The sequence below is a fragment of the Neopsephotus bourkii genome, unplaced genomic scaffold, assembly GCF_033783945.1.
Source record: "Neopsephotus bourkii isolate Nb327-2 ecotype Australia unplaced genomic scaffold, CSIRO-AGI_Nbou_v1 NB_565, whole genome shotgun sequence".
In the NCBI taxonomy this organism is placed as follows: domain Eukaryota; kingdom Metazoa; phylum Chordata; class Aves; order Psittaciformes; family Psittacidae; genus Neopsephotus; species Neopsephotus bourkii.
Genome location: NW_026901066.1, coordinates 2,269,810 through 2,288,429, shown reverse-complemented (window position 1 = coordinate 2,288,429; position 18,620 = coordinate 2,269,810). Strand labels below are relative to the sequence as shown.

Sequence of the window (18,620 nt, the reverse complement as noted above, 5' to 3'; positions counted from 1 at the left end):
ACTTGGAAATGTAAATTAACGCTAAGTAATTAGCTAGAGCACTGTCTTTACTGGAAAAGGCTAATGAGGCATAATAAGCAGCAGTTGCATGACGTAGCCTGTAGCTCATGTATAGAATCATAGGTTAGGGTTGGAAAGGACCTTAAGATCATCTAGTTCCAAACCCCCTGAGTCAGGGACACCTCACACTAAACCATCTTACCCAATGCTTCGTCCAACGTGGCCTTGAACACTGCCAGGGATAGAGCATTCACAACCTCCCTGGGCAACCCATTACAGTGCCTCACCACCCTAACAGGAAAGAATTTCCTCCTTATATCCAATCTAAACTTCCCCTGTTAAAGTTTTAACCCATTACCCCTTGTCCTATCACTACAGTCCCTAATGAATAGTCCCTCCCCAGAATCCCTATAGGCCCTCTTCAGATACTGGAAGGCTGCTATGAGGTCTCTGTGCAGCCTTCTCTTCTCCAGGCTGAACAGCCTCAACTTTCTCAGGCTATCTTCAATACAGGAGGTGCTCCAGTCCCCTGATCATTCTCATGGCCCTCCTCTGGACTTGTTCCCACAGTTCCATGTCCTTTTTATGTTGAGGACACCAGAACTGCACACAATACTCCAGGTGAGGTCTCACAAGAGCAGAGTAGAGGGGCAGGATCACCTCCTTCGATCTGCTGGTCATGCTCCTTTTGATGCAACCCAGGATATGGTTGGCTTTCTGGGCTGCAAGCGCACACTGAAGCCAGCTCATGTTCATTTTCTCATCGACCAGCACCCCCCAAGTCCTTCTCTGCAGGGCTGCTCTGAATCTCTTCTCTGCCCAGCATGTAGCTGTGCCTGGGATTGCTCCGACCCAGGTGTAGGACCTTGCACTTGGCATGGTTAAACTTCATGAGGTTGGCATCAGCCCACCTCACAAGCATGTCAAGGTCCCTCTGGATGGCATTCCTTCCCTCCAGCATATCAACCAAACCACACAGCTTGGTGTCATCGGCAAACTTGCTGAGGGTGCACTCAATCCCACTGTCCATATCAATGACAAAGATGTTGAACAAGACCGGTCCCAACACCGATCCCTGAGGGACACCACTCATTACTGGTCTCCAGCTGGACATTGAGCCATTGACCACAACTCTTTGTGTGCGGCCATCCAGCCAGTTCTTTATCCACCGAGTGGTCCACCTATCAAATTGATGTCTCTCCAATTTAGAGACAAGGATGTCATGTGGGACAGTGTCGACCGCTTTGTGCAAGTCCAGGTAGGTGACTTCAGCTGCTCTACCGCTGTCCCATCAGTTCTGTAGCCCCATCATAAAAGGCCACCGAATTGGTCAGGCAGGATTTCCCCTTAGTGAAGCCATGCTGGCTGTCACCAAGCACCTTGTTGATTTTCATGTGCCTTAGCATGCCTTCCAGGAGAATCTTCTCCAAGATTTTGCCAGGCACAGAGATGAGACTGACTGGTCTGTAGTTCCTTGGGTCATCCATTTTCCCCTTCTTGAAAATGGGGTTTATATTTCCCTTTCCAGTCATCAGGAACTTCACCTGATTGCCATGATTTTTGAAACATGATGGACAGTGGCTTAGCACCTTCATTTGCCAGCTCCTTCAGGCCCTGTAGATGGATTTCATCAGGTCCCATGGTCTTGTGCACATTCAGGTTCTTAAGATGGTCTCAAACCAGATCCTCTCCTACAGTGAGCCCAAGGTCTTCATTCTCACAGTCCCTGTGTCTGCCTTCCAAGACTTGGGTGGTGTGGTCAGAGCATTTCCCAGTGAAGACCAAGGTAAAGAAGTCATTCAGAACCTCAGCCTTCTCCAAATCCTGTGTAGGCAGTTCTGAGAGCTTCCGGAGGGGTCTATGTTGTCCGTAGTCTGTTTTTTATTTGCTACATACCTGTAGAATCCCTTCCTGTTATTCTTAACATCCCTAGCCAAGTTTAATTCTAACTGGGCCTTAGTCATATAGTCATACATATGCCTGTAGTCATACATAGAGAAGCATGAATCACTTATGCACATGCGAAATTTTAAAGCTTTGATTAATGGAGCTGTTAGAGAAAGCAGGGAATGTCATGGAGAAAAAAATTAAATTCTTCCTTGATGATCTTAAGGTCCTGTCCAACCCTAACTATTCTATGATTCTATGATTTATGCCACAAGAATGGGAAACCTTCCTCTTCGTAGTAAAGGAAAGGTAGAGGCAGGAGCTGGGGTGAGATCCATGGCCTGGTAGTAGGAAACTTTCTGACACATGACTAATTAGCCAATGGAAGCATGCTGGTTTGGAGAGGTGGACTGCCCCAGAAATACTTTAGTTGCACTGCAACACCAATTTTCACATATGACATATTCCTTTCCACATGGCTGAAGAGAAACTTGGACATTAAATGACTGCAGAAGTCAAATACTTAAATTTTTTTACTATTTTCTTCAACAGTAGCATATCTTATTTCCAGCTACAAGAATATGGTAATTCTGTATTGACCGTATGTGTCTCCTTACCACTAGAAAAATCTTAATAAGGATCTACCATAAATCAGGCTGAAATTTTCAAATAAAGTTTTTTTAGATAGATGCTGACTGCACTGACTTGCTGTTGCCTTCCTTAACTCACTTTTGAGTTTAGGGCATTTTTAAAAGAAGTGTATAGATCTCTGCTATTTATCTTCTGTGCACCTGCAGAATTACTTCTGTGTGAAGTAATAGAGAATTATTCTATATGGTAGGAAAAACGTGCCAGGCAGACACATGGTGGGCCATATGTATGCATGAATAATAAAAAGGAAAGACTACTTCTGAGTCCTTTTTTCTTCATCTGAAGTAATCGTGAATCTGAAAGAGAAGTCTCTGAAATCCATTTTATTACATCTCAGTTTTAGCCGCTGTTATTCGTATTCCTTTCTCCTTAGCCCTTCCCCTCATCTCCCTTCAGCTTTTAGCCTTTTGTAGCTGCTGACATCTATTGTAGCAGTCATAGAATCATAGAATAAGTCAGAAGTGAAAGTTAAAGAATGGTATACAGAATAAGAGGAAACTTGAAGTAACATCAGTCCCAGCTGTCTCACCAGCTGCGTTTAATTCCTCACACAGAAGTATGGCTGACAGGGAAGAGCATGTATGATATAACTTACGAGCTCTCTTGAGTATTTGCTTTTACAGAATAATGTTTCAATTGTAAAGAAGGTATCTGGGATCACTGTTACACCTGTAGTGTAGGTTATGAACATGAAAATACTTTGGATGCTTTTCTCAAGGTTTTTGTTAGTAATTTTATTGTCTTTGACTTTTTCCTGCTATGTTCTGTTTATACTAGAGATCTTGCCATTGGACTGCGGATAAAACTGGGAGATTGGTTTCGAGTATTGCAGCTATTGAAAACTGGCTCAGGTGATTCAGATGATGCCCTTCTTGAACAAGCATACAATGCGATTGGAGATTACTTTGCAGACCGTCAGAAGTGGTATGTTCTGTAGAGGAACTGGTAAGAAGGAAATTACAAAGGAAGTTATACAACTGATGACAAGACTTAATTTATGAGGAGGGACAGATGTCAGGGAAGTCAGGATGCAATAATTTTGGAATGATGAGATTTAGCTCAGACCTTTATGGTTCCATTGATGCATGTACCTTTAAACAGAAAGCTGTTGGTCATCTAAAGAATGAAGGTGATAAAAATCTGAGTGTTGACAGAAGATTGTCTGCTTCAAAGGACGGGAGAAGAGAGAATTATTAAAAATCAGTGAATTCCAAAACTAACCACAAGATTTCTAGAATGCTTAAACTCACCTTTGAAAAGGTCCAGAGCTCTCTCTGGCCTGGCTGTCTGCAGTTACTATGCAAACTGGGTGCCCAAGGAAGACTTTTAAGCAGCACACACATGTAATGGTATTCCTCCAGAACGTTTTGCAGTCAGGTACTTACTGAACCAGAAGTGATGTCCTCATAGTTAAGAACTTGCAGGGAAATTTTTTTCATGAACTTCTCTTGTTGCCTTTTAATCCCATGTACAGTTTTTGCATCCAGAACACTCTGTCTCCACAGCACCGTTATTTATTGCAACTAGCCCAAGTATATTATTACAAAGAACTTGGGTCCCAAAGAAGTTTAAAACTTGTGATTAGATTTTGCAAGTTGACATTTTTTTGGATGGTTTAGGTAACTTTGGAGACTGGTCTTGGGGATCTTAGTGCTTGTGTTTTAAAACATAGAGGCACAACAGTAAAGCTCTTTTCTGAAAGTTTAGTTCTAAGCTGTTGTCCATTATCAGCCATGACTTGTGCAGATGTGGGAATGCAGTTTTAAGATTCCTTGAATTCCTAACCTTATACTAGTTACAGAAACAGTCTTGCTGCTAATTAAACATAATGATCTTTGAAAGTTAAACATTTTAGTGCATTTTAGACAAACAGTGAGTTTCTAGCTACAAAAGCTCTCTCAAGCAAAGTTATCTATTTAAAATAATGTCATTTTAAATTCACAAATGCAAAAGGCTTACACAATGAGAAGCTTCACTTGTGTTTATATACCAGAAGCCAGTACACCTTTTTTTCTTTTTTCCTTACTAGGTTAAATGCTGTACAGTATTATGTACAAGGACGAAACCAGGAACGTTTAGCTGAATGTTACTACATGCTAGAGGACTACCAAGGACTGGAGAATCTAGCTAACTCACTTCCAGAGAATAATAAATTGCTCCCTGTAAGCAAAAAGCATTTTTCATTGCCTTATGCTCAATCACTTATTTAAAATTTCCCATCTTGGAAGTGTAAAGTAAGAAAGAGAGAAGGAATGGAGTATGCAACCTACTCACTTAAGCATAATGGTGTTACTTTGTATTGATCTCTAATATTCCTCCATCATTCTTCCTTTCCTATATGGTCTAGGTTCCCCAGAAAGACCTGATTATTCATTACACTTTTATGGCTACCTGGCTAAGTCATAATTTATTGCACTCCTCCCCAGATAGTGACATTTCTCTCTGAAGTATCTGTACTTCACTGAGAAGTCACTCTTTATGTCTGGACACTTCAGTTTTCATTTTGTTTTCTAGCCAAGGGTTCTTCTTTCCTTGAATTCTTCCTGGTTGTTTATCCCTTTAACTTCTTACATGGTACCTCTGGTGGGAATGCTAATGTTCAATGAAAACTGAAGATTCTCTCCTGTGAAAGGAAGGAAAGTGGGTGGTATAGCCTAAAATGACCTACTAAGCAATAGCCAATCTAAAACTGATATGATTAATTAACCCAAAATGCTTGAAAAATGCAAAATATGCTTACTTAATGCCATTTTCAGTTGTCTGAACAAAGCAAGACAGCACTTTCTTTTTAGCCTCTTCTGTGTAAGAAGAGTCCTTCTGGTATGATTTGATAGAAAAATGTTTAAATGGCTTTTATTTTTTAATTCAGAAGCAGTGTGTGAAAGTAGCACACTGTTCTAAAGATTTACAGCAGTGCATGTTGTCTTTCCAGAATCCATGAGGCAAACAACCTCTTTCCCCCAACTTGGAATTAAACTAAAGAAGAATATAATAATATTGCAGTTGCTGTGCAATGTACTAAAAATCTGAAGTGAGTTTATTAACATGTTGCTAATGCATTTTGCAGGATATAGCTTATATGTTTGTAAGAGTGGGGATGTGTGAACAAGCTGTGTCAGCCTTTCTGAAATGTAATCGACCAAAGGATGCGGTAGATACCTGTGTACATCTCAACCAGGTAAATCAGCAGTAGATAATCTGCTTTGCCAATCCAGATTTCTATTCTAATGCCCAGCTAAATATAAGTCTGTGTTAATTGTCTGATGATTTGTCATGATTTCTGGAAAATTCATTCCTCATGCTTAAGAAAGTTACGTAAAATCAGGATTAGACCCCTGGAGGGGCAAAGCTAAATTCAGCAGTGGTACTTCTGTCTGTGTGTGTGGTAAGTGTGCTCAGCATACAGACACTTGCGGCATTTGTACAGCCAAGCTATACTGGCTCCTGATGGAATGGAAGGAAGACTGGAGAGCTGCTGGCTGCTCATTTTCTACGTCCCCCTCCTTCCTGGTACAAATGCAAATGTATTTGTGGCTTCATTAGGATGTAGCTGGAAAAAACCTAATCTGAAAAAATGGTCTGTGTGTCTACAGCTACACCTGGTCCCCAAGTATGACTTACCTGTGCAAATGTTTGTGTCAACACAAATAAGAATGAAACTGAGGATGGCTGTGAGGAACTTGCTGCATGGGAATGGCACGACTGGCTAGTGCTAGCTCTATGTTAACACCTTCCTAGTTTATGGATCTTAAGGGCTACTAGGTTATGAGATTCTATAAAGTTTCTGAGTTCTGCCAAACTTTTGATCTGGGGCAAACACAGTAGCCAAGCTGTTGAAGATCAGGAAGATTCACAGACAAAATGTGTATAGAAGGATAAAAAAAGCGTTACTGTTTGTGCCTTAAGCTTATGGGCTGAAATCTTCTTTTAGACATGCTTTTGAGTGTCTGGGTTTTAGTAATTTCAGAAGTGTTGAAATCAATATGAGCAGCAATGAAGTAATTTTTGCAAAGCTTTTATCAAACCAGAAGCAACTGCTTTGTGGTTTTGGACAGAGGTCCAGCATTTGTTTCGCAGGCCATTGCCACATGATTGGCAATGATGTAAGCTTTTGTTTTCTCTTGCTTTCTTCTTTAATTTTATAGTAGCCTGGTTCTAAATGGTGATGAAATATTGCACACAAATGTTGCAAACTATTCATGGATAACCAGTTTGTTCTGAGAATGTATTTGAAAAATGAGGTCTGCTTTCTGTATTTGAAAATGGTAATTCCCTGCTTTCATTTCTAGTGGGATAAAGCTGTGGAGCTGGCTAAAAATCACAACATGAAAGAGATTGGATCCTTGTTAGCCAGATACGCAAGTCATTTACTGGAAAAGAATAAAATCTTTGATGCTATAGAACTCTATCGTAAAGCAAATTATTTCTTTGAAGCTGCTAAGCTCATGTTCAAGGTATTATAGGTTTTCTTTTTATGTCAAATAACTGGGGTTTTGGACTAACTCTTATTTTTCCATGCTTTTTTTTTTTTTTTTTTCTCCTTTGTTTTCTTGGGGTTTAGTGTTAACAATATACAGGCAATAAGCAGGTGTCATACAGGATACTGCAAAGATGAATCCAGCGCTTAAGGTCAGGTGTCTTTATCTGAAATAGTTACCCTAGATGTCCTTTGTAGCCAGTGGAGAGGAAACTTTCAGAACACAAACCATCTGGTTGATTTTTTTGGAGACTTTCACTTCCGAATGAGATGAACTGCACCTTGGAAAACATCCTGTTGTCAACATCAAGGATTGCCTAGTAAAGGAGTACAGCAGACCATCCTGGGTTCATTTTTCACCTTTTTTTATATGCTGTCCGGGTTAGGTTTTTATCGCCTTTATTATTAAATTTTAAAAAAAATAAATTTAGTTAAATTTTGGTATTTCTTCAATTGGTTGCTTCAATTAGAAAATGCTATGGTGTGCTTTTACGGTAAGGATGCTGCTTGTATTTGGTTTGTAGAGATTTGTGTACATGGCTCATAGTCTGTAAGAGTGATATATAATTTTTACAGCAAATATTTAAAGTAAAAAAATATGTATTTATACACTGTTTTCAAAAGCCATTCTTTTTTTCTAGGAAAACCACTAGGCCTTATTGAAAGCTACATATTTCTCAGACTGAAGTGTTTTAAAATTACTATTTTTTAGGGTTTTTTTTTTATATTGTCAATAGACTTATACAGGGTTATACTGCATTATATTTCTGGAATCTGGCTTTATATACTTATTAGCTAAATAAATATAGAGAAATGTGCATTTTTCACTTTGACATTTTAATTTATAGTTGTTTGCAGTCTGAATTACCACATTTAACTGCAGGATCTTTTTTTTGGCATTATTTTTAGGTTTGTACAAGCATATAGTTGTCCGAGAATGAAGTGACTCTTCTAATAATTTTTTTAATCTACATTAAATTCCTTGGTTTTGTTTTTAAGATTGCAGATGAAGAGTCAAAGAAAAGGACAAAGCCTTTGCGAGTTAAAAAGCTTTATGTGTTGTCAGCCTTACTTATAGAACAGTGTCATGAGGAAATACAAAATGTACAAAGGGGAAAAATGAAAGGAAAAAGTTCAGAGGTATTTTATTTCTTTTTTCTTGAATTCTGGTATGTGTTACCTAGGCAGAATAAAGCAAGCTGTCTTAATGAGGCTATTACAGTTTTTATTTAATAACCCTTTCTCCTGCTAAGAACAAAGCTTTCCTTTAGCAAGTCTTCCACAGAGACATAATGTTTAAAGTATTATTTGCAAACATTGAAATCATACATGTTAATAGATATTTTTCTTCTGAAGTGTGTTTTTCTTAATATTTTCACTACAACAGTGAAAATCATACTAAGAAAGTCCAGATTTTTTTTTTTTTTTCCTGCAAGACTCTCACTTTCCTGTCTTAATGCTTACTTAATCCTGCTTAGGTTCTGTGATTAGATTAAGCTATTTTGGCTATAATTGAACAGGGAGATGCCTCCAGATAGGGGGGAAGCAAATAGATTTTTTCTGCTCACGCTTTCATCTTCACATGCACAAATAAAAGAGTTTAAACATTTTTAAGAGCTCTGGTGTTGAAATGCAGTATTAATCCAAACTATGAACCAGTCTGCAGATGTGCAGATAATATATTTGTACACATGTATATGACATTTATCTTCTAAAATGTGCACCATATGTTCTGCCTGTGCACTATATAAAATGCCTAACAATGCTCACTTTAGGTCCATGTCTTTATATTTTTCCTAGTTAACACAGACAGTGGTGTAATCACCAAATACATAAAAGTTCTTTCCATATATCTCCATTTCCTGCTGTATCTGGTTCATATCAAAATTACATGTGATATTGCTTTGTTTTCAGACTGCTTCAGCTCTGGCTGGTTTGCTAGAAGAAGATGTTCTTTCTTCAACTAATCACTTTGCAGACAATGCTTGGCGAGGAGCTGAGGCTTACCATTTTTTCATACTAGCGCAAAGACAGCTCTATAAAGGTTCTGTTCAAGCAGCACTTAAAACAGGTAGGACTTTATTTTTTACTGTGTAAAGAAACTGTTCTTGCTTGATCCATGGAATTTAAGGCTATAGAATCATATAATTGTTTGGGTTGGAAAGGACCTTAAGATCATCGAGTTCCACCCCCCCTGCCATGGGCAGGGGGACCTTCCACTAAACCATGCCACCCAAGGCTCTGGCCAGACTGGCCTTGAACACTGCCAGGGATGGAGCATTCACAACTTCCCTGGGCAACCCATTCCAGTGCCTCACCACCCTTAAAGAACTTCTTATATCCAAGGAAGGAAATCTAATGAACTGAATGTGGCTGCAGTCAAGATACCTGGAAAGTATTTTCTTGGAGGCAATGCAAATATAACTTGCCAAATGTCACCTGTTTAAATGGGACAGTCTCTGTGGATGTTCTGTTGTCTGTTTTGTTTCTTTCTTTACATTATAATGCATGTCTGAATTCACATTGGACCTCTCTGTAGAGCATGAAAAGAAAATTGTGGGAGTCACAGAAGCAAATAGTGCCCTGTATTTTTTCCAAGTAATGGAGATCCATTTCAAATACTTCTAACATGTTTTCAAACAAAAAAAAGTGTCTCAGACACTTTAATTCCCCACTCAACCCCTCTTACTTATTTTTAATGCATCCTTCATAGTCATGTTAATGAAAAGACATTGGTTCATTGTACCCTATTTGTGAGATTAATGCTGTCAATTAGTAGCAAGTATTTCATATAATGCCTGCACTTCTCAGAAGACATCTAATAATTTCCTTGGATTTTTTTCATTTCTTAGCTCTTCATTTGCGAGATTATGAAGACATTATCCCTGCAGTTGAAATCTATTCTCTTTTGGCACTCTGTGCATGTGCAAATAGAGCATTTGATATTTGTTCAAAAGCCTTTGTTAAACTAGAATCCTTGGAAACAATTAGGCCAGAGCAGAGACAACAGTATGAAGACCTTGCTCTAGAGATATTCACAAGACATAGTCCGAAGAGCAACAAAAAGTCTGAGCTGGATGACATGCTTGATAGGTGGGTTTATAGTTACATGACACAGTAATAATACCAGCATTTTTTTTTTCTGCTACTGTCTGTATTTTGCATTTTAGCAGGTTTTGTGTGACAGAGTTCATTTGTCATTTTGCTGCTTTAAACCAAATATTGAGCAAGAATGATGCAGGTGTTTATGCTGTCCTACAAATTCCTACAGCACAAGTTTGTCTTGCTATTTTAAAACTACATTCTTATTCTTCCAGCTTTATTTATTTTTTTTTCTTTTCCTCCAGTAGCATAGATGGGAAACTTCCTGTATGTGTTGCAACAGGAGATCCAATCCTGGAGCAGCGGTTCTGGATGTGCAGTGTATGTAAGCACTGTATGAAACCCAAAGAGGCAAGCAGTCGTAGCTTTTGTCCTCTGTGCCACAGCACAATATAGAAGAAGATAAAGGACTATTTATATTCATATATGTTGCAGATCCCAAAAAAAGTCTCTAAAATGTTAGTGATTGAATGTGCTAATATTTTTAAATACTCTATTCTAACAGATAGTGCCACTATCGGAGAAAAACTTAAAAAGCAAAACAAAACAAAACAAATAAACCCCACAAAATCCCCAACCAACCAAAAAAACGCCCCACCAACCAAACAAAAAACCCAACCAAATGAAACATAGACCTTGGAAAACCCATAAGAGAAAATCTTTCCATTTATATGAAGAAAAGACTGTATTACTACACTTCAATTCTTAACATTTTTTTTACACAGTTTTAAGGTAGAAGTATTCTATTGTAATTGTAAATTGAGCCTAATTTCAAAACCATGAGAACTGAAAGTCAGTTCATCTTAATATGTTTTACTCTGGGCAAACTCCTTTTTTCATTTTCATAATTACATAGGAAATTATTGGGTTTTCTCAAAATTTACTGTTTTTAAAAATAATTCCTGAGTTTAAGTAATATCACTGTAGTTCTGATGATATTGTATATGTTTTTTCTCCTACTGTTTTACTGCAGTGATGGTACCAGTTTAGGCATATATTTGTGCTGTTTTCTTTAGTCAGCTGTTTTTAAAGCTAGGAGAGCAATAAAGAGCTTGCAGATACTTAGAAATCAGTGCTGTTAATCTGCATTTGGGTTCTTGAGCTGTGGTGGTGTCTTCAGCCAACAAAGGGAACCTCTGTGAACCTTCAGACTGGAATCTGGAAACAAGCTACTCCTTTAAGTAGCTTCAAAAAAGCAGCTGACGTCTGCTGAAGAGATTTCAAGAGTTGAACTGTCATCCTTGTACATGGAAGTTTAAGGAATCACAGAATGATTTGAGTTGAAATGGACCTTAAAGCTCATCTAGTTCCAGCCCCACCGGCATGGGCAGCAACACCTCCTAGTAGACCAAGTTGCTCCAAGCCCCATCCAACCTGGCCTTGAGCTTGGAAGCTGCTCTAAGGTCTCCCTGGAGCCTTCTCCTGGTTCAGCAAGCACAGCTCCCTCAGCCTGTCTCCGCAGGAGAGGTGCCCCAGCCCTCTGATCATCTTTGTGGCCTCCTCTGGACTTGTGTTGTCCTTTTGGTGTTGCACACAGGCTTACTTTGAACTGTGCTGTTGTGTTTTATGGCCGGGCTTGAGCCCCGGCTAGGGAAATGCTGCAGGCCCTGCTCCATGCAATGAGTTTCCTGGGACCAGCTGGACATCAGCCACCGACCTCGACCCTGACATCGTGTGTGCATCCAGATGCTTCTGGGAAGAGACTGCAATGCCTCTTCTGCACAGCCTTTCTATGCAAGTAACACCTCTCGCCTAAACGCAGGCCAGGTGAGAATAAACCCCATTTTGCACGGAAAATATTAAACACTACTATGTATTTTTTCCCGTCCTGGTACCCGAGTTTCCTTCTCCTTCGTGAACACGTCCATTAGAGGGCAGTGCCCGCCTCGTCTGTGTCCGTGCCCTTCGCGGCTCCCGCGGCGCTCGGTCCGGTGCCGGCGCTCGGCCGCCTTCCTGTGGCGCGGCGGAGCTGCCGCCATGGAGCGGGAGCGGGAACGGGAGCGGGCGGGCGGCGCGACGGAGTTGCTGGCGGCGGCGCAGGCGCAGCTGGCGGCGCGGCGACTGGCGGAGGCGGAGGAGCTGTACAGCCGCTTCATCGCCCACGGCGCGGGGCCTGGGTACGTGTCGGGGCGGAGGCTGTGGGTGTGTGGAACGGGGGATCCGTCCTGTCGTAATGGCTGCTGTCTGTCCCCGCGCAGCGCCGATCACCACCTCGCCACCGCCCTCAACGACAGGGGTCACATCAAGTACTTACGGGTGGAGTTCGCCGCCGCCATGGAGGACTACACGGCCGCCATCGAGTGCCAGCCCGGCTTCGAGGTGCCCTACTACAACCGCGGCCTGGTGCTCTACCGGCTGGGTACGGGCCGCGGCCGGTCACGCCAGCGTTCTCCCGGGTGACTTGAGGCACGGCAGGGCGACCCTGGCCGCGGTCCTTGCCCCGGCCCAGCTTGGCCCGGACTGCCACCCTCGGTCACCTCCGCCAGGGCAGGGAGTTCTCCCAGCGCCCTCCCAGGGCTCACTAAGGGCCGAGGGAGATACTTTGTCCCAGGGTTCACCTGAAGCCGGAGGATAATTCCCTCCGTTTTGCAGATGTAGGGACCTGCCTAGCACAGGGAGGGGGGTAAAGGCCTCCTACCAGAAATGAATGGTGCAGTCAGAGATATGCAGTTTTCAAGTAATTACAGGACATTTTGGCTTCAAGTCTGGCCTGTGTATGCAGTTAGATATCCCAATTTGCAGAAGTGTTGCTGTGTCATTTGAAATTACGCTACTGAGGGAAAAGAAAGGAGAAAGATGCAGTTCCAGTTTTAGAAGAAATTGCATTGGGGTAATACTAGCCATTTCCAAGGGTTGCCATTAAACTGAAGAGAACGTATCTCGGCCTCATGCAGCCTTCTCAGCCAGTGGTGGGCTCTCAGGCCACTCTGTGGAATGTGCTGGCCGAGTTTTGAATATGCCAAAAGAAAATGACACCCTTGTGCTTTTTGTTGGGGCTTCTTCATTGCAAAGTCAAGACCCAGAAGCTGAGGGACTATAGAGAGCCCTTGAGGGACAGAGCCCAACCAAGGGCACAGGCTGTGAAGGAGTAAGCTTGTGTTCCAGGTGTAAGCTAGCCTGGCTATCGGCAAGGGCCTTTTGGCTACTTTTGGAATAAGTTGGCTGAATTGAGCCTTAAGCCTCTTTGAGCTTCAAAAATAACACACTCTGGTTCATGCTCATAGGACCTAAGAGTCCTGCTTGGGAGAATCCAGATGTAATGAGGCCAGTAAGTACAGTTACTACTTTTTGTCAGTGAAAATATGAGGAGGTATTCTTCAGCTGGTATGTGAGTTTGAACAGCTACAGAAAGGTGATTCTTCCTTTCTTTTTTGGGACAGGATGCTTTGATGAGGCCATGAAAGATTTCAGGAAAGTATTAGAGTTAAACCCCCAGTTTGAAGATGCTGCACTGAGTCTAAAGCAGGCTATTCTTGATAAAGAAGAAAAACAAAAGCGGGGTTATTGAAAATTCAGCTACTGGTGTGCAAAAACACAGGATTCTTGACATCGATGGATGAAGCACAGGATCATTTGCATCTGTTACGACCTGCTAAAGAAACCCTGTTGGGGGTAAATAAGTTAAAATGGATTATGATTGCAAAATGAGCTATTTTTGTATGTTCTTAGTGTTGAGGAAAAGCATAATGTTAGATCTCTGTGAGATACTTGTAGAGATTTTTGTACAGAAGTAGTTTATAAACACATTGGAAACCTAGTGACAGCAGATGAAGTCTGTAGTTCTCTTGTTATAACTGTTTCTGTACTCTCATAGATTGTTTTGAACAGTTTCATAGGGAAGAAAAATCACTAAAACATGTAAGTACTTAAGATTGGAGCTTGTGAGAAGTACAGTGATTTAATAATGATAGTGTTTGTCCACATTCAGATGTAAATTTAAGCTAAATATGCAGTTAGTTACAAGGTGGTGTACTGGACATGCTGCAGTAACTGATTTTCTTTTTAGAGTGTTCCTGTATTAAAAAACACTCAACAGAAACACAGATTTCTTTAGGAAACACCATCTGTACCTGGCATGGGGAATGCGGCACAAGCATTCAGTCCTTTGTAAGTTGATTCACCCCTTGAGGTGGTTTTAAATTACCTGAACAGGCAGGGCCTAATTTTTTTTAATCCTGTTGTAAAAATATTGGACAGAGTAATAATTGAATGAATAAAAATGACCACATAATTTTAATCTCATGGTTGTCTTTCCGAGTTTATTTCAGATAATGTAGTTGGGCTGTTCATAGTGGGAGTTGTGGCTTTCTTCTTGTTACAGAACAGGTTGATTGCTTGAAAAATATCATGTGAAATCTCTGATTGGGCTGGCTATGAATGCCCAGGCAGCTTCACTCCTCCGTCATAGGAAGGACCATTGCTGACATCTATAAATCATCAGCAAGAAGCATCCTTGCCTGTTCATAGCAATGCAAGTTCTAATGAAAGAAATACTTTGATTGCCCACATGAGCATTAGAACTTCTATTTATTAAACAAACAGTGCTAATGGCAGTTCTGCTTATAGTGAGTTTCTGCATGGATGATCCTAGAGCTTGCACAAATGCAGGGCTTGCTGAAGATGGTGGGACCTTCTGGGCAAGTCATGAGAACAGTCTCTGAACACCTTCCCCAGTGACCTTGCTGTGGTCACTTTCAGCTTTGGGATAGAACTGCACCATTTGCAGACAGCAAGTTTGGAGCATGAGGCTGAGAAGATGCTGCATTTACCTCTCATGCTCCCGGCACTTGCCAGCTACAATTTTGAAGTTACATAAATATCATAGAATGGTTAAGGTTGGAAAGGACCTTAAGATCATCTAGTTCTAACCCCCCTGATAAATATGATAAATAAATACGATGCATGATAGCAGGAGGTAGCCATTTGCAGTTTGGAAAGCAGGTTGTGATGTCGTAAAGCTTTTCCGAAAGCTTAATTACAGCTTTTCTGAATATATTAAGCATGTACTTTGCTTCAATTTTTATATCTTGGTGCTCTGTCTCTGCAACAACTTAAGGACTTGATATGTTTTATGCCATGTCTGTTTCAAAACCTGAGAAATCACACCAGCTCTTGGCTGATGGTAAGGTGGACTAGAACTAAACTTGTTCCTGACTTACCATGCAAAGAAAATTGAAAAAAGAGTATGAACAGTTGAATATTACGTAGGAAGTTTTGCTTTAAGAGGAGAGATCAGAGATATGGTTCTGCACAGAACACTTGAAGTGACAGGATGCAGAAAAAAATCAGATTAACAGCAAATAAGTATTTTAGAAAAAAAGATTCTAGTGATAATATCCCTCTTAATTCCCAGCTTGTGGTGTTTTGTGGATCTGGCTTAATTATTTCTAACACATTGTTGACACATAAATACTTGACTGGGAACAATTTTATTGCAGAATCTCTGTGGTATTTCCTTGTCTCTTCTGTAAAGGATGAACTGTCCTGGTGCATTTTGGCATAATTTGAAATTCTTTTAAGGTAATTTTGGCCAGCAAGGTTCTCACATTTTCCCCTCTCGTGCACGTGAGTCACTTGGTTCTCTGGCTTTACATCACAAGACTAATTGGGGTTTTCAGTTTGAAACTATTAAGTAGTAGTGTGTGGTGTTCTCTCACTTAGGCCTGTTGAAAGGGTACAAACCACTGCTATCCATATGAAAATAAACCCCAAACTTGAAGAGGACGATGTGTTTAGTAACTTCCCTTGTCCTGCAAGTAGTAAAATTCTTTTTTATGTAATGTTTGCACATGAAATTCAGACAAGGTCTCAGCTTGTAAAAGGAGCAGGGCTTGTCTGCTTTGGACGCTTTGCGATGCAGAGGTACTGGGGCTTTACACCTTCACTGGGCTTCAGGGGTTGTCTGTGCTTGAGAATTAACAACTCTTGGCAGAGCATCTGGGTCAATCCTGTCTGCCCACTGTTGTCCTCGTGAAGTGCTTGCTAGTCAAAGTCATGGCACTTCACCAGTAAGTCTAGCAGGTGGTTGCTGCTTATGTAATTGTCTCTTTACTCTGGTCAGAAATGTTTCAGATGTAAATAATTCACAGCTGCTTTCCCAGGGTTTCCTACCTATAAACCTACTTTCTAAAACCCTCTGACTCTTTCCTTCACACAGCCTTCACTGGCAGCCCCTCTATTAATTTTTTCCCCGTAGCTGGGATTAATTTGGCAATGAGGAACAGTGTTCTCACCTGGTGATTTACCTCTAAACTTACAAAAACTGTAGGATTTCCTTAATACATTACAGAATAGTGTTGGTTTCTCCCCCCTCCTATCTTGAACAACAGTCTCTAAAATCTAACTTACTCAGAGAACAAGGCAAAGAACGTCACCCTGGGCTTTTCCCTAGTATTCAATTTGTCCTACTGAAACACAGAAGGAGGAGTTGTCTAACGACTGTAGTGTTACAAGGCCTTTTCCCTTGTTTACACAGGAAGGTAGGAAACTATGACGAAATCCTGGGTTAGCAGGGCACAGACCAGCATGAGAAGTTTTTCACATAAGTTTAGTGTGAGATGCAGCGTGGGAAACAAGGGAATCCATTCCAAAGGGAAAGCTGTGACACGTTGAGGGGAAAGGGATGGGTCAAATGGCCACTATGTGCTGTCCTGTTCAGTAGGTAACCTTGGTAAAAAGCATATCAGTAGTGAAAGACACACTATTCAAATTCTGCGGGGAATGAGCACCCTATCAATCAAGCTCAGCTATGCAGGTCATGCTCTCCCCTAGCTATCAGAAAGGAAAGGGTTCAGAAAGAAGCAAAAACAATGTTTAAAACTGAAGATTGCTAGGTGAAAGATGATGGTCTATATTCTTGTGTGTTAGATTACTGTTGGTCTGCCTAATCCTTTTAGTAGAGGCAGAGGCTGAGTCGGTACAACAGGTTCAACCTCAGCCTGTGGCTCTCATGCATGGTGGATGGGCTGGTTGCTTTTGATGGAAAAAGGGCTTGTGAGATCTGGTCAGTGTGGAGGGCCACCTAGCAGCATACCGTGATCATTTGAGTTGAACTCTAGCCTATTTCTGAAGATTAACTATTTCTGAGATATTCCTTACAGGATCCCTTTAGCCTAAGAGCATGGAGGGATTGGATGCAGTCCACACCATCACTTCCTACAGCTCGCGACAGTCATGGGCCTGAAAACTTCAGTCTATCCCATCTACAACACCTGAGAGGAGGGAGTAATCCCAGGAGAACCTAGAGGCAGAGCAATACACCGTGTAATAGCATGGCTGAATCAGCTTGGGAGAGACACCCTCAAAGCTGAACAGTGACTGCCTAACCCTTAACACACTTGTGTGATTCAGTGTAAAAAAACCAAAACATCTGTAATGAACAGCAACCAAGGTAGGAGAAGGGAACCAAGGACATAGAATTTCTCTGGCTTGTCTGTGAGAATGTGGGAGCCTGAAATGCCTGTTGAAATGGGAATGCAGGTCTGTGTCACCTTCTCCCTTTTCCTCCCAGCATACTCAGAAAGGTCTCCCCTTTGGCCAGGTGGTGGGTGGATACATATGGAGCATTGCTGCAGCTCATCCTGGCTTCCCAGGGCAAAAGGAAAGGTCTGCGGTATCCCACTTGCTGCAGACAAGTTTGCCTGAGTCTACTCTGCAACACTACAGAAAGGGAACCTTTGTTATGCAACACTAGACCTCATCTGTGTGGACGTAGTGTCCCGTCAGCACTGGCGAATGAAGAGCTGGCACCTCAGTTATTTAACCTTCACCCCAATTAACAAATTTTAAAAGGACTGCTTTTAAGATTAACTGAAAGTTAATGTAAGCTGATGAGTTTGCTGCTGTTACCATTAAAAACAGGGAATGTGCTCTCCTGGAAAACGTGTGGAAGCAGGAAGATCGCTTAATTCTGCACTGTTAGCTCGGGACAGTAGAGTGCGCTGCTCCTACAGCGGTGAGGAAGGCGCCACCCAGGCTGCTACTGACGGGGGTCCTGGGATCCCAGTAAGCTCCGATTCATTTCCACGAAACTTAGTCCTTCAGTAGATTCAGCTTTAAGACTACATTTATCGAGCAATCATCACAGGCATGACTGCAGTCTTTGGGAAGCGTGCCACATACATGCACTCATCGGCACGCATAACTAGCCAGCCTGTGAAGACAGAGGCTGTGCAAGCTGTGCAAACCCCGTGGGGGCTGCACAAGTGTGTCTGCTATGGCCTGCACCGGCGGCAGGGCAGTGCCCCCACTGCTGATGAGCACCTACTTGTGCTGCAGGTAGCGCTGCAGTTATAGCACAGGCACATCCTGAGAGTGGTCAGGGCCAGTGGTCGTATGTCTGGTGTGGCCTTGATTTGTAGGAAATAGTTGAAAATACCAGGTAACTTGTCCTTTTACTTGTGTTAGAGCATCCATCTTCTCTTACTTTGTAAGTTAACCTTTTCCATACAGGGCCAGGTGAGAGGAAAATGAGGAAATAACCAGGTTTCCAAGACACTCAGGT

The 18,620-nt window shown here is 41.6% G+C and overlaps 2 protein-coding genes across 5 annotated transcripts in view; both read left to right on the top strand.

The window, feature by feature from the left end:
- Positions 1 to 11,189, top strand: part of WDR35 (WD repeat domain 35) — a 47,579-nt gene extending 36,390 nt beyond the window's left edge. For 2 of the 3 annotated variants that reach the window (XM_061351202.1, XM_061351200.1), the window contains 8 exons: positions 3,316 to 3,462; positions 4,568 to 4,700; positions 5,606 to 5,716; positions 6,828 to 6,992; positions 8,015 to 8,155; positions 8,930 to 9,086; positions 9,868 to 10,108; positions 10,363 to 11,189. In XM_061351202.1, the coding sequence (XP_061207186.1) occupies positions 3,316 to 3,462; positions 4,568 to 4,700; positions 5,606 to 5,716; positions 6,828 to 6,992; positions 8,015 to 8,155; positions 8,930 to 9,086; positions 9,868 to 10,108; positions 10,363 to 10,513 (1,246 nt within the window). In that variant the 3' untranslated portion in view covers positions 10,514 to 11,189. The remainder of the gene's footprint in view (positions 1 to 3,315; positions 3,463 to 4,567; positions 4,701 to 5,605; positions 5,717 to 6,827; positions 6,993 to 8,014; positions 8,156 to 8,929; positions 9,087 to 9,867; positions 10,109 to 10,362) is intronic. The other variant, XM_061351201.1, reaches the window with a different exon arrangement.
- An 824-nt stretch (positions 11,190 to 12,013) lies between these two features.
- On the top strand, positions 12,014 to 14,359 carry TTC32 (tetratricopeptide repeat domain 32). 2 transcript variants are annotated; one of them, XM_061351225.1, is made up of 3 exons: positions 12,014 to 12,234; positions 12,316 to 12,476; positions 13,498 to 14,359. In XM_061351225.1, the coding sequence occupies exons 1-3, from the start codon at positions 12,095 to 12,097 to the stop codon at positions 13,623 to 13,625; spliced, it is 429 nt and encodes a 142-aa protein (XP_061207209.1). In that variant the 5' UTR covers positions 12,014 to 12,094; the 3' UTR covers positions 13,626 to 14,359. The 2 variants fall into 2 exon arrangements, with proteins under 2 accessions (XP_061207209.1, XP_061207208.1); XM_061351224.1 differs by having other exon boundaries at positions 12,014 to 12,476.
- The last annotated feature ends 4,261 nt before the right edge of the window (positions 14,360 to 18,620 follow it).

Coding starts and splice junctions, on each gene's coding strand:
- TTC32 (XM_061351224.1), top strand. CDS start 12,095: ATGGAGCGGGAGCGGGAACGGGAGCGGGCGGGCGGCGCGACGGAGTTG. Junction 12,477..13,497: donor CCTGGTGCTCTACCGGCTGG/GTACGGGCCGCG, acceptor TTTTTGGGACAG/GATGCTTTGATGAGGCCATG.